Genomic DNA, 13,108 nt, shown 5'->3' with positions numbered 1-13,108 from the left:
GATGGACTGGCTCCATCAAGGAAGCCATAGCCCTCAGTTTGCAAGACCTGAAGCAAGGCTGTTAACAATAGGCCTCCCGACTGTCCCATCAATCAGACAAACTCATTTGGTGGGTGCATTAGAGAGGGCCTTTTCAGTGGCAGTCTCACAAGTCATGGAACAACCATTCCAGGGAGGTGCACCTGGCCTCATCATTTTGTTTCTTGAGGAGGCAGTTGAAGTCGATTTAATTTAGGACCACATTTGGTTAACTTTACTAGCAGTCTTGAGTTCTGATTTTAAATTGTGTTTTTTATGATTCTAATGTATTTTATTTTATATGTTTATCTGTTTTGTTAGCCACTTTGAACTCTGTAAGGAAGAAAGGTGGCTAATAAATGTTTGAAATAGAATGTACAAAATCTAAGTTCTGACTAGGTTTGTATATGTTATGGAATTTCTCATGAAAAGCATACACTTCTCATCATTTTATATCACTTTCATAGTGCATAGAATGTAGCAATGATGTTTATATCTATAGGAAATTCACCAAGTCTTCAGTCTGTTGGTTTGTGGCTTTAGATCTATGATGAAAAATCCTAGATGCGTTTTATTTGCTTTGCCACACCATTGTCCTCTCAAGTATTCCATCCGGGATAGAACTGTTCATTCATGTGCACTGTGCTTGGAAAAAATTGACTGTGTCGTTTTCTTACTTCTAGACTATTTCAGTAGGCAAAGCTGCATCTGTGGAATTTCTTCAGAAGTCTAGTTCTTCACAGAATATGTCAAAAGCTAAAAGATTTTTGGGGAAGTTGGTGAACAGAGTACCTAAAGAGCTGATAACTAGTGCCTGTGAATTTTTAATGTTATCCTGGCCCAGAGTACAAGAGTTCTAGCACCCCTCTAGAATTCATCACTGGACATTTTCAGTAGCGCAGCACAAAGAAAATTCTTTTGTTTATTTCCCTAAATTTGTCTTCTAAAAACTATTTTTTTTTGTTTTATGGAAAGAGTCATTCACAGCCATTATAGTCATGGATTCATCTGCCCCATTCCAGCTTCAAAGGAAGCTCGAGGCTGGATTGGATGGCTAGGATGCAGCCATCCAATGGAAAGACAGGCAGGGTGATTAATTATTCCTCCCTCACCTCATTCTTCAGCTTTTGCTGCTTGCTGCCGACCCACCCACCTACCCACCCACCCTTTATGTAGTGGAATTAGCCATTCACAGTTTGGGGCCAAGCAGGAATTTTGGGGGGCTTCTCCCTGATTGGCACTTGAGCAGGGTCCTTTTGCACCTGCTTTTTGATGTCTAGGTTGGTGGTAGTAATGGTTAAGAATGAAAAATAATAATTGAATTTAGGATTTAGTAGGCCTGGTCTGTTGACTGTTTTAGGCCATCACTAATAGGATGGGCTGCTTATGATAGGTCAGAATTAACACTGAGCAACCTGAGCCATTGGGGGGGGGTGGAGGGTATGTCCTGACCAGGCCAGCACTTGCTGGACAGCAGGATGGGGCTTGGGAAGGAACACCTTTGATGCTGAGCAAAATTTTCCCGAACCTGGTAGCGGCTTAATGGGTGCATCAGGGTAGGGGGATGGGGCCAGGCATCTCAGCACTCTGTGTGCAGGCGAGGATAAACAAGGCTGCCATTAGCTGCTGGCCAAGTTTGGGGCTAAGGTGGATGTGCCAGAACAAAGGCAGCCATGGACAGGCTGCCTAACTCAGCTCGCCCTCAATTAAATAAATGCTAAAGTTTTCTAGCATACAGTATAACTTGATAGACCTACCTGTCTGCATTTGAAGAGATCTATTTGAGTTTGAATTAGTTCTTTCTTATTGATGTGGGAAGACAGATTACATGTTGTTGTCGAGGTGAAATATTAAGTAGTTCCTTAATGAGTTTTCTGTTCCCACTGGAATTTTTAATTGAGGTTGGTATATTCAAAAGTGTTTCAGAAAGATGCAATGTCCAGGGGTGCTAATTTCTCTGGAATGCCAAGAGATAACGAATAAGACTGTTCCGCAGAACACAATTTAGAACTGCATTAAGATGACCTATCTCTCTGCCACCGGGGCATACACAATATGTTTGTGAGGTTCATAATAAAGGAAAACAGATGGCGGTATTTAAGTGGAGTGGAAAGTGTTGGGTGATATATTTTTTTAAATGAGTAATGGCCATTTCCCAAATGCTATATCTTCCATGCCTTTCTCATTTGCAAAATTAAATAGGAAGTACAATCTAGCTAGCCATTTTTCTTCCTTTACATTTTATTCATATTGGGTTTCTTTCAACCAGACACCAATGTATAGCGTATTGCTCAATCCATTTATATTTTAATATTTACAACTTCCAAAATAGAAGGGTGGTTGTATGTAAACAAAACTGGCATTCTTGCCAGGGCTTGCAACTTGTCCCTCTAACACTCATGTGGTGGATGAACTTGAACCAGCTGTGTAGGGCTATAAATCCTATGCTTTTTCTGCAGCTGTATAACTTTCCCCTGTAGGGGTGTGGAGGCAGCAAAGATTCCTGATCAAAGTGACTACCAGACAGATCTCTGGTTTGGCTGTTTAGCGTCTAAGCAGCAACTAGAAGCAGTGCTCTCTCTGTATGGAGGATAATTTTTTAAAATTTGGATTATTTTTTGGGAAACATTGAATAATGGAGTCCAAAGGCTTAATTCAAACAAATGGAACCCCATTTCCTTTTGAAGAAGTGGTAAGGCCAGGAGCTGCTGTTTTATTAATACCTTTAAATTATGCATTACTTAGCTCAGAAATCAGATAATATTGAATTAATGGTGTAGTCCTAAACAGAGTTATACCCCTCTAAGTCTATTAAAGTTAGTGGATTTAGAAGCCTCTGTGTTTAGGAGTGCACTGAAAGAGTGTAAGAATTTGTAGAGATATTAGGCTCTCTACTATTCTTCTGAATTTGAGTCCTTAAGAAGTGACTTAAATATTTGGAATAAAGACTGAGGTCAAATAAAATTGGAGAATTTGGGTTAGATCCAGACAAACCTTTTGTTAATACTGTCTGAAAAGCTACATCTGCCTCTCTTTGTTCAGAAATGAACTTTGCTCAGAATTGCTCTTACAAATGGAGGAACTTGGTTGACTGTTGGATGATAAAATGATAAAGCTGGATATGTTTCGAACTCTCCATTTGGTTAAATAATCAATGTGCAAATAGTCTCAATACACGGTGCAATTTATTTTGATTATGGATCCTCTTTGAATACATGCCCTTGCTCAACATTATCTCTTGAGAGTTTTTTGTATTTTTAATTTGTTTACAAAATAAAATGTTCAAATATACAAATTTTTCAAAGTTTAACTGCAACGGTCTTTTTTATAAGCTTTCGTATGTTTAGAGAGTTTGTGGGATCCTAAAAGTGATACTTAGATGGCACGGTTGGATGCTGTGTGCCCATTAAAGCTCCTTAGGAGCTAGGCAATGAATGCTGAACTTATTGGCCACAGTGCATCCAGTAGAAGGAGTGCCCTGCCATATAGTGCTGGTCTGGCAAGGCAAAGGTTTCTTCCCAAAACCTCATACCTCAACTTCTGCCAGGAACCCCAAATAATGTTCTGGGGTCTGTGGAGATTTATCATTATCAGTAAATTACTAGGAGTACTGGGAATTGGGCTTAACCACAATCTTGTTGTCCTTGAAATACTATCAGATTCTCCACCTGATAGGTATAACATGCCTGGTCTTCTGTGCATGTGTTTAAAGCTTGTTTCCCCCCATATTGTAGACTCTAGAACTGAAGCCTGTTGTACCAAATTATTGTATTACTTGTTTGATTTAAAGGTGAAATTAGCTGGGCAATATTCAGTCTTTGAGCCCCATGGTCTTTGGACACTGACTATGCGGAGTATTTTAAAAAAATGATTTGAAGCTCCAAATAGGACAAAATTACAGACAGCAATAATGATGTCTGTAAAAAATAAAATGGAGATGAGGCTGCACTTAAGCTATCCAAAGTACACTGATGTTTACTTATTTTGTTTTTGACAGGTGGCTGTTCATTCGATGAGCCATTCACTTCATGTGGCTATAGTCAGTCTGATGAAGATGATCTTAATTGGGATCAAGTGAACACGTTGGTGAAGCCTTCACCAGATCCATGGATGCCAACAGGTGGTTTTCATTTGATTTTTTTTAAAATTGTTATTACCACATAATAATATTGTTATAAATGAAAAAAACAGGAACAACCAGATATATGTCAGGAGGTAGATTACATGGTGTTCCTGAAATGATATAGTTTCTCTAATGCAAAAATATGTTCCTTTTCTATGTGATATCAAAAAAGGTGCATATCAGCATGTCATAAACATTAAATTATATATTTATTACATAAGACAGAGGAGAAGGGAATTGAAAACTATAGAAGGTGGACGTTGTTCCAATTTTTTTTTTATTCAGAATAGTTTTTATATTTATATTTGTAATGTATATAATACTAAGAGAGCCTTAAGAATCTCAGGGTGGTGTTACACCTGGAATTTCAGAAAGTCCATTAGAATTGGAAGCTGTGGAATGAAAGAGTGGGACTGTATAAAAATAAACTATCATTTGGAAATATCAGAAGTCAGGTTATAGATCAGTATAAGGTTCCAGAACAATTATGTTAGACAGTATTCACAGCTCTTTAAAGAAAGAAAATTATAATGTTGTGTCCAGTAATTATTTGTCTCAGATAGAATTTGTATAGTACGGCTATGGTAACAGGTACTGAAGTGTACCAGACATAGCATCCTGGCTTAAAGAAAAAGCTTGGAAATGGGCAGTTATTGGGGGGGGGGGGATCACCAGTATTATTAGACTTAAGCTGTGATCTTGTGTATCCTGGCAAGGCATGAAGTTTTATTGAACTCATTTGGATGTATGTTAGGGTTGCCATTCTCCTGGTCCGGGTGGGGAATCCCCTGGTTTTGGGGGCTTCTGCCCACTGCTGGCCAGTGGGGGAAACCCCACCCTCAAATAGCAATGTTGCCGGTCAAGGTCCCCTACACAATGACATCAGCTGGAAGTGATGTCATCACGTTGGGGGCGTTGCATGGTGACACTCCTGTTTTGGGGCAAAACTCTGTGGTTTGAGGGCAGTTTTACCATAGAGTCTTGCCCTCAAACCAGAGCATTGCCACACAATGTCTCCAACATTATAACGTCACTTCTGAATGAGATTATCACATCACGGCGCCCTGCCCCACTCCCAGAAGGCTCCCTCCCACTCCCACTGGCGCATCAATGAGAACTGGCAACCCTAATTTACTTCGAAGTACACGCCTGTAAACTTGAGCATGCTTAAGCCACACTGAACCCATCAAAATTTACCTCTGAGCAAATATATGTGGGGATTGAGTTTCACTGATACAGTCTTTCTACATATGCTTATGTTATTTTTAGTCTGGGACAAATTCCCTGAAAAACAACAGCATAGAAGGCAGTTTTGGTGAACAGTCTATGAATTCATTTTTGTGCATTTATTTTGAATGTTGCTGCTTCAAAAATGTTATTTTCTGAGCTCAGTTTTGCGATTCTTGTACTGTGAAACAAAAAAAGAACAAAGTGTCATCTGAAATAATATTTCTTCATAATTGACTAATTTAACAAAATCATTGTTTATTGTTCAGTGGAATAAAACAAAATACTTTTATGTAGGTTCATCATTGTGGTACCTATGCAGTCCTGCATGGGTACTGTGCATACCTATGCCTACCACAGAGAGATTTTTGAAACTCAAAGAAAGCCTGAGGGTTTTCTGTCCCCCCTCCCCACACCCCTCTGTTTCCCGCCTTTTCCAGCCTGATAAGAGGAGGCAAAGTGGCCTTTTCTCAGTTTTCTCTCTATCTTTGCTGAGAGAGGTTCTTTAGTAGAAGCTCCATCTCTTCTCCAACCAGCACAAACTGCCAACAATTCCACCTCAGTCCTCTGTCTCCAGACAGCTTATTGCCCAGAAAATGACACAGGAAGCACTCTTCAAAAATGCTATCAATGTTTGCAAATTAAAATTTATTTTCAGGACACACTTTGTGAATTGGTCTCTCTAGACCAGTGAATGCCTTTGAGAATATAATAGCCCACTGTAAATTTCCCAAAGGATTGTGAGCAAAATTCTGTTGAATGCTTATAGAGTCAGGGCATAAAAAACCAGTTTATAGAGCAAAGTGGCAATTAGGATTTGTAAGACATCTCAAATAATTAACAATTATTACTGGTGTTGTTTCCAAGAGAAGAGTATATTCATCCACATATGGTGTTGTCGTAATTTAAATGACTCTTCCATTGTGGAAATAAATACAACGAACTCTAGAAAAAGGCTCTGGGCAGGTGCCCTGGCCTTGGGCACTCAGCATCAAGACCTCAGCAGGGTATTATACTGTTTTCTTCAAGGGAACTGATCTCTGCCATCTAAAGAGCAGTTGTAATTCCGAGTGATTTCCAGCCCTCCCTTGGAGATTGGTAACAATGGTTCACCAGAAGAAAACAGCTGGTTTGGAGGGTGGAGCCTATGGTAGTGTACCTGTCTGAGGATCCACCCCTCCTCGAACCCCACCCTCTCCAGGCTCCACCCCCCAAAATCTCCAGGAGTTTCCCAAGCTGGAGGTGGCAACTCTATCTCCTTCCCAGCCAACCATCAGTGTATCGTTATTTGCCCATGTGACTTCAGGTTTCCATCTCCTCCCCCTCCCTGCAGCCTCTACCTAGGAAAAGTGCAGTCTTTATCCACAGTGAGGACCAAAGCAGCTCACATCATTCTCCTCTCCCCCTTTGATCTGCACAACAACCCTGTGAGGTAGGTTAGGCTGAAAGTCTGTGAGTGGTCTAAAATCACCCGATCAGCTTCCACAGGAAGAACCTTGATATAAAATGAAATGACCACTAAATGAACGCTCAAAGTTCTAGGAGACAAGTCGCAATTCCTGAGGTGTGCCAAGTAATGCAGAACCTGATGCTCTAAACAAGGAAGAGAACTCCCAGGCCTGATGGAATGGAATGGTTGGAAGGCCTTAAGGTAAGACCTGCAGGTGGAAGGTGCAACGAATTGAAATCCTTGCCAAATCATGAGTTCCCAGGGTTCCAGAGGTCCTCCAGGAATGCGTCTAGGTCCCTCAATGCATTGGGTGCCAAGCTCTGGAACTTCCTTTCCCGAAAGCAAGATAATATGATGTCATTGTTGATACCCACGACATACTTTTCTGAGAAGGAAATGTTACCATTGAGGCAGGTTAGAACACATTTACGAATAAGGCTCATAACCCGCTCAGAGTGAGAAGTTTTGGTGTATCTCCTGTTCCCCTAGATCCCAATGTATCTTCCTCTCACCTTATCTCCCCCACATACTATTTCCTCTCTCTTTTGCCTGTCCTGCCAGTTTTTGCATTAAACATATAATCTCTTCCCTGCACAGTCATTTCCAAGTCTGGGAAAGTGTGGTGGCTTGGGAAATGAGGTGGGCATATTGTAGAACCAAAGAAGTACAAGGATGCAGCTTGCAAAACTTGACAGTTGGCAGTTTGTGCTGGTTGGAGAAAAAGCATCACAGAAGTGGTTGCACTAAGAAGGAAAAGTAGGCCAAATCTCCACATTCCCTCACTTCTGATGGGGAGAGTAACCCCTTGCTCAAAGAGCAAATATGCATCTTTTGACCAGGTGGTTTGTGACACATGGTCAATCCATGTGTCACTAATCACCAAATTCCCTGGCTTGAATGTAGTACACGATTCTTGTGTTATGCAAACTCTTATCAGTTCCTGTTGCAGTTGATATCTAAATATTTTCTGGGTGAGGATGTTCCCTCCGAGAATCTTCCGGAGGTTTCCTGTTTATCTCATCAGGAAGGCTGAATCAGGTTGTGGTCCTGTTCCTTCATTTCAGTCTCTGCATTTTGTTTTGTGATGCCAGAGTCTTGTTTACTGGTTTTCATGCAAAACATAGAGGAAAGCAGATGTCAAGCACCAAGATAAAGGTGACAGGGACAAATTAGAAACAGTGTGGTGACAGTGTGGCCTTCTGTTACACAATGTGGTTACGGGCTCTTTTTGTAGCAGGAACTCCTTTGCATATTAGGCGACCCCCCCCCCAATGTAGCCAATCCTCCAAGAGCTTACAGAGCTCTTCTTACAGGGGCTACTGTAAGCTCTTGGAGGATTGGCTACATTAGGGGTGTGTCGCCTAATATGCAAAGGAGTTCCTGCTACAAAAAGAGCCCTTGTCTTACACTACTTATTTGCCTTCTCCCATTGAAATTAATGATTTTGCTGAAAAACCTCAGGGCTGCATCCAGAAAGACTGTTTTTTTTAAAAAAAGAGGAAAACAAAACTTTTATCCTAACTGAGTGGCTAGGGTAGAGGATGGTGTGCCAGTTTTTGGCTTTTTAATTAAACATAATCCAGGTAGAAGGACTCTTTTGACATGCTATTTATAAAAAGATGCTGCTTATATAGGGCCTAGTCTTGAGCCAGTATTGAAATAACTTCAGGTAACTGAGAATATTAGTATTGTTATAAGCAAAGCTTTTAATTAGTTTGAAACTGGGAGATATGTAGTAGAATTGTGTCAGCATTTTCTAAAGTCTCTGGCAGTGAATAGAATATTTAGATTTATGATTTGTAGATGTTTCTGTCTTTCATCATGAATAACTTTCTGTAATAAAAGTATTATTATACTTGATGAAACATTCATTGAGTTAATGCTCTTCAGTAATCCCATCAAAAGCAAAAGGAACTTGCAATGACATTCCTAATTTCAGACACTTGTGCTTCAGTGAGTGAGTTAATGACAATATGTAATGTTTCACAATCAGTTAGGCAGCATTAGGAAAGTATAAAATGTAGTTCTTGATTTTAATATTTTATGTTATATTTGTGATGCACTTGCATGTTGAAATATTTCCCTATTTTAATAAATGTCTTTCATTTTTGTACAATGCATACTGTATAGATTGCCCTTACAATATGTCATGACCTTGCGGTTCATCTGCCGTTTCATTTCATTTTATTCCAATATAATTACCCCTACTACATACCTTCTTACTAAACCTCCCAATACCTCCTGGACCATACTCCTTTAATGCTCATGGGCATCTTGTAATATGCATTCAGAACAACAACAAAAGTAAAATTGAACCTTTCACCCTCTTTTCAAAAAGGAAAACAAAAGGCAATTGGATTGGTGACCAAAATATGGCCAGAGCAGGATTTTACATAACAGAAAAAGGCCCAGTTCATATTGAAGGGGAGCAGCAGAGCTAGAGATTGAGTATTTATTATAGAAGAAGGGGAGCAGCAGAGCTAGAGATTGAGTATTTATTTATTATAGACTAGTCTGATCAAAATGAATCAGTCTGTGAATTTTCCTTAATGTTTTACTTAAAATGTGGATAATTATGGAATTTATTAGTAATTGTGGTGGAGGAATACAGAGTTCAGAACACAGTGAAAAGTGTTCACCTATCTTCAGTGCAGCCCCGTATCTAGACTGCGCCTGCACAGGCTAACTGTAGCTATATCAGCTCCTGTCCATTCCCAATCGGAACCCCCAGTAAAGAAATACAATAAATCTAAACATAGAGATAAGGCTGACTCGGTTGCTAAGCATGGCAAACATCAGTCACTCCCTAAGTCACTCCATTCTTCAAGAGACAGTGGCATCAGCAGGCACAACTTCCATATTCATATCAGTCTTCCCACTTTTCAAAAAGGAAGAATGGGGCACAGCCCAGACCAACTGGTCATCAGAACCCCAGAGAGCAAGGGCAGCAACCTCCTAAATTCTGACTCTCCGTTCCAGTTGTTAAGGGTAGCCCTAGTTTTTGAAATAGGTTAGCTCAGTTTGCTGAAGCTTAGTTCTCCGTATGTTCAGATGGTTGGGTTTTATCTATAATGTTTGAGGATTACGTGTTAGAGTTTTTGTCCCTTTTCCCTTGCCACCTGGCTTTCACTGCAGTGAATAATCTGTACCCTAAGCTCCATACTCGGCTTGGTGAGCGTCTCCAAAAGGTAAAAGTAGAGAAGGTCCTGGATGGCATACAATCATGCGGTTTCCATTCTAGGCTCTTCCTTGTCAATAAGAAGTACGGAGGTTGTAGGCCCATCTTTGAACTGAGGAAATTAAACAAATTCTTAAAAGTTTCACAGTTTAGAATGGTTCAGTTTGGAACCCTCCCAGCAGTTACAGTTTATTGGAGCTTCCCTGGACTCTTTCAGGGTGAGGGCTTTCTTACCTGCAGACAGGGCCAGGAACCTGAAGTCCATGGTACAGGTATTCTTGAGGAAAAGATGGCAGTCAGTTAAATCAGTTCAAATGCTGCTGGGCCTGATGGCGTTGACCACAGTCATTATCCCATTGGCTAAACATCATATATGTGGGTTGCACATCTGGTTTGTAAAGAAGTATGACCCTACAAGACATGCCTCTGGGCACTGCTTTTCCATCCTCAGGGCAGTTCTGAAGTCACTCCATTGGTGGTTGGAAGAGGTTAACCTGTTCATGGGAGTGCAGTTTGGTTTCTGGATTCCTCCGGTCACCCTTACCATGGATGCCTCCTTGTTAGTTTAGGGTGCCCACTGTCAAGGTTTTTTGATGTAGGGGCAGTGATACCCTGTTAGCATATCTGTTACTCCATATCAACGTTTCAGAGCTCCATGCAGTTAGACTTGTCCCTTCCTTCCTTTGCAGATATCCTCAGAGGAAGGAGGATTCTGCTTCAAACAGACAATAGCTCCATTATGTATTATTTCAAGAAGCAGGGTGGTACAGAGTCTTGAAGACTGTATGGAAGCAATAGTGGCTTGGGAGGTGGCTATGAGCATTGGGGCATCTCCCAGGGCTATTCATATAGCGGAAAATCTAAATGTGGAGGCAAACAACCTGAGCAGGGAATACTGGACCAACCACAGTGTTCAACACCTGGGGATATCCTCAGGTGGATCTGTTCACCACTGCTGAATTGAAGAAGGCTATGGAGTTTTGCTCCCTAGCAGGTAGCAGCCCAACCTGGTTGGGAGATGAATTCCAGATCCTTTGGTCAGAAGCGCATTTCCCCCCTTTCCCCCTCTGAGCAGGGTGATAGGGAAGCTAGTGGTGGAGGCATTGGACTATATTCTTATAGCCCCCTTTTGGCTTCATCAGATCTGGTTCTCAGAGTTATTCCGCATAGCAGTCTCAGAAGGCCCAAAAGTCCTCTACAAGGTTGCTCTTGTTGTAGGAAATTGGTGTTTTGAAGCTTGGGTTTCATCTGGAATATTCCCCTTTGTCTGTCCACTACCTTTCATTCTGGAGTATTTACTTTTATTAGCACAGGACAGGGAAGGGAAAGGAGATTGTAAGTTGCTCTGAGACTCCGAGTGAAGGGCAGGGCATAAATCCAATCTCTACACCAATTTGGTGTAGTGGTTAAGTGCGCGGACTCTGACCTCCTCCTCTTCCTCTTCCTCTTCCTCTTCTTTCCTGTTCTTGTACCAGTGGGTGTTTGCCACAATCTGCTCCTGCTGTGTGGTGGCAGGGAAGCCATTTCCGCTAGACGTGACCACACACTCTACTAAAGTGCAAGGTTACTTGGATGCTTTTCACAGAAGGGTTTCCCAGGGGACACCTTCAAGGCTTAAACCTGGTCTGCAGAGGATACATTTGTGAAACATTATCCCTTGGACCTGCAAGTCAGAAGGGAGGCAGATGAAGGAAATGCAGTCCCTCAAGCTCTGTTCCAGTGACATCTTCACTCACCTCCTCTGGTGAGTAACTTGCTAATGGTCCTAGTTTGGGGCTGCACTGAAGACAGAAGATGAAAACAGGGTTGCACTTACCTCTAACTGTAACTGTTTCTCTTCAGTATCTTCTATGTAGACACACATTCCTTCCCTTCTGCCCTGCTGTGAGCTCTCACATGGTTTCCTTCTTGCTGCGTGGGGGGTTCTGGTGGCATCTCAGGAACTGAGGGGGTGCCTGCTGCCAGAGCACGTGATGCTTTGGGCAGGAAAACCCACACACATTGGCTCCCGGAGGAGCGAGGGACCCTGTTTAGGAGTTTTATACTAGAAAAACAAGTTCCATGACTGGCCTGTGCAGGTGCAGTCCCAATATGTGTTTGCACAGAAGATGTCAATGAACAACAGTTACAGGTAAGTGCGACCCTGTTTTCTTGGCCAGTGTTGCCTCTGAAACTGTAGACACAGCAATTGAATCTAAGATTATATTTGAATCTTGGTCAAAAGATCAAGAGTGACTGGATCTTTATATTTTTGGTGTCTCAGTCATCTTCCAACCTGGGACTCATTCTTTTTATCCTTTCATTTGGGAACTATTAGCCATACGTTCTGAAGAAGACCTACCACTGGATTGTTATTATTGTGAACCCATATACAGATGCCACCTTCTTGCCTTAGTTTCACAAATGCCCTTAACCATTGATAGAACCTGATAACACACCTGGAAGGAAGGCACTTTTAATCACCACTGGAAGCCTATCATGATAGGCTGAGGCTATGTTCAGCATACTTCAAAGATGTTTCAGACACAGTGAGAAAAGTAGTGCCCCTCCCCCCCCAAGTTGGGAAGATACATGTGTTTTCCTCCTATCCCAACTCTTCTTTCTAAGAGTTGAAAATATATAATTAGCATAGTTTAATGTCTATATGGGCTAGATGCTTATTTACGTGTAAGCAAAGTAGGATTGGATGTATAACAATACAAATACAATTCCTTTTCAAATTCACACAATGTTTATCCAAGTGAGTGGGTGGTATTAATTGCACATAGCTCACTGATACTGTACAAAACTAGGCAGAATAAGAAAATTAAGTGACACTAACATGAGATGTAGTTAAAGGACAGATAGATATTGTTCAAGTGTGTGCACGTTATTTATTCTCTCTACACAAAAATGTTTTTTAAAATGCTCTTCTGTTTGAACATAAAAAATCCAGATCCACAGATCTCTTCTAAGCATGAAAGGGACTCTAATGTAACTATGGTTCGGATTTGACTTCTATGTCGGGATGTACAGAACAATCCACTTTTGTTCTGCATAGACCTGCATGATGGTGGAAAAAAATCATAAGTCTACTAAAACCCTGAAGAATTCCGTAATTTACACTACAGCA

At 41.1% G+C, this 13,108-nt stretch overlaps 1 protein-coding gene across 1 annotated transcript in view; it reads left to right on the top strand.

Moving 5' to 3' along the window:
• The first annotated feature begins 3,448 nt into the window (after window positions 1-3,448).
• The window catches only part of PTPRM (protein tyrosine phosphatase, receptor type M), a 509,160-nt gene continuing 499,500 nt past the window's right edge, over window positions 3,449-13,108 (top strand). The window contains exons 1-2 of the mRNA XM_015406598.1: window positions 3,449-3,611; window positions 4,016-4,138. Of these exons, the coding sequence (XP_015262084.1) occupies window positions 3,449-3,611; window positions 4,016-4,138 (286 nt within the window). The remainder of the gene's footprint in view (window positions 3,612-4,015; window positions 4,139-13,108) is intronic.

The sequence above is a fragment of the Gekko japonicus genome, unplaced genomic scaffold (genome assembly GCF_001447785.1).
Source record: "Gekko japonicus isolate JY-2015 unplaced genomic scaffold, Gekko_japonicus_V1.1 scaffold138, whole genome shotgun sequence".
Classification (NCBI taxonomy): Eukaryota; Metazoa; Chordata; class Lepidosauria; order Squamata; family Gekkonidae; genus Gekko; species Gekko japonicus.
This window is presented reverse-complemented; position numbering and strand designations above follow the sequence as displayed.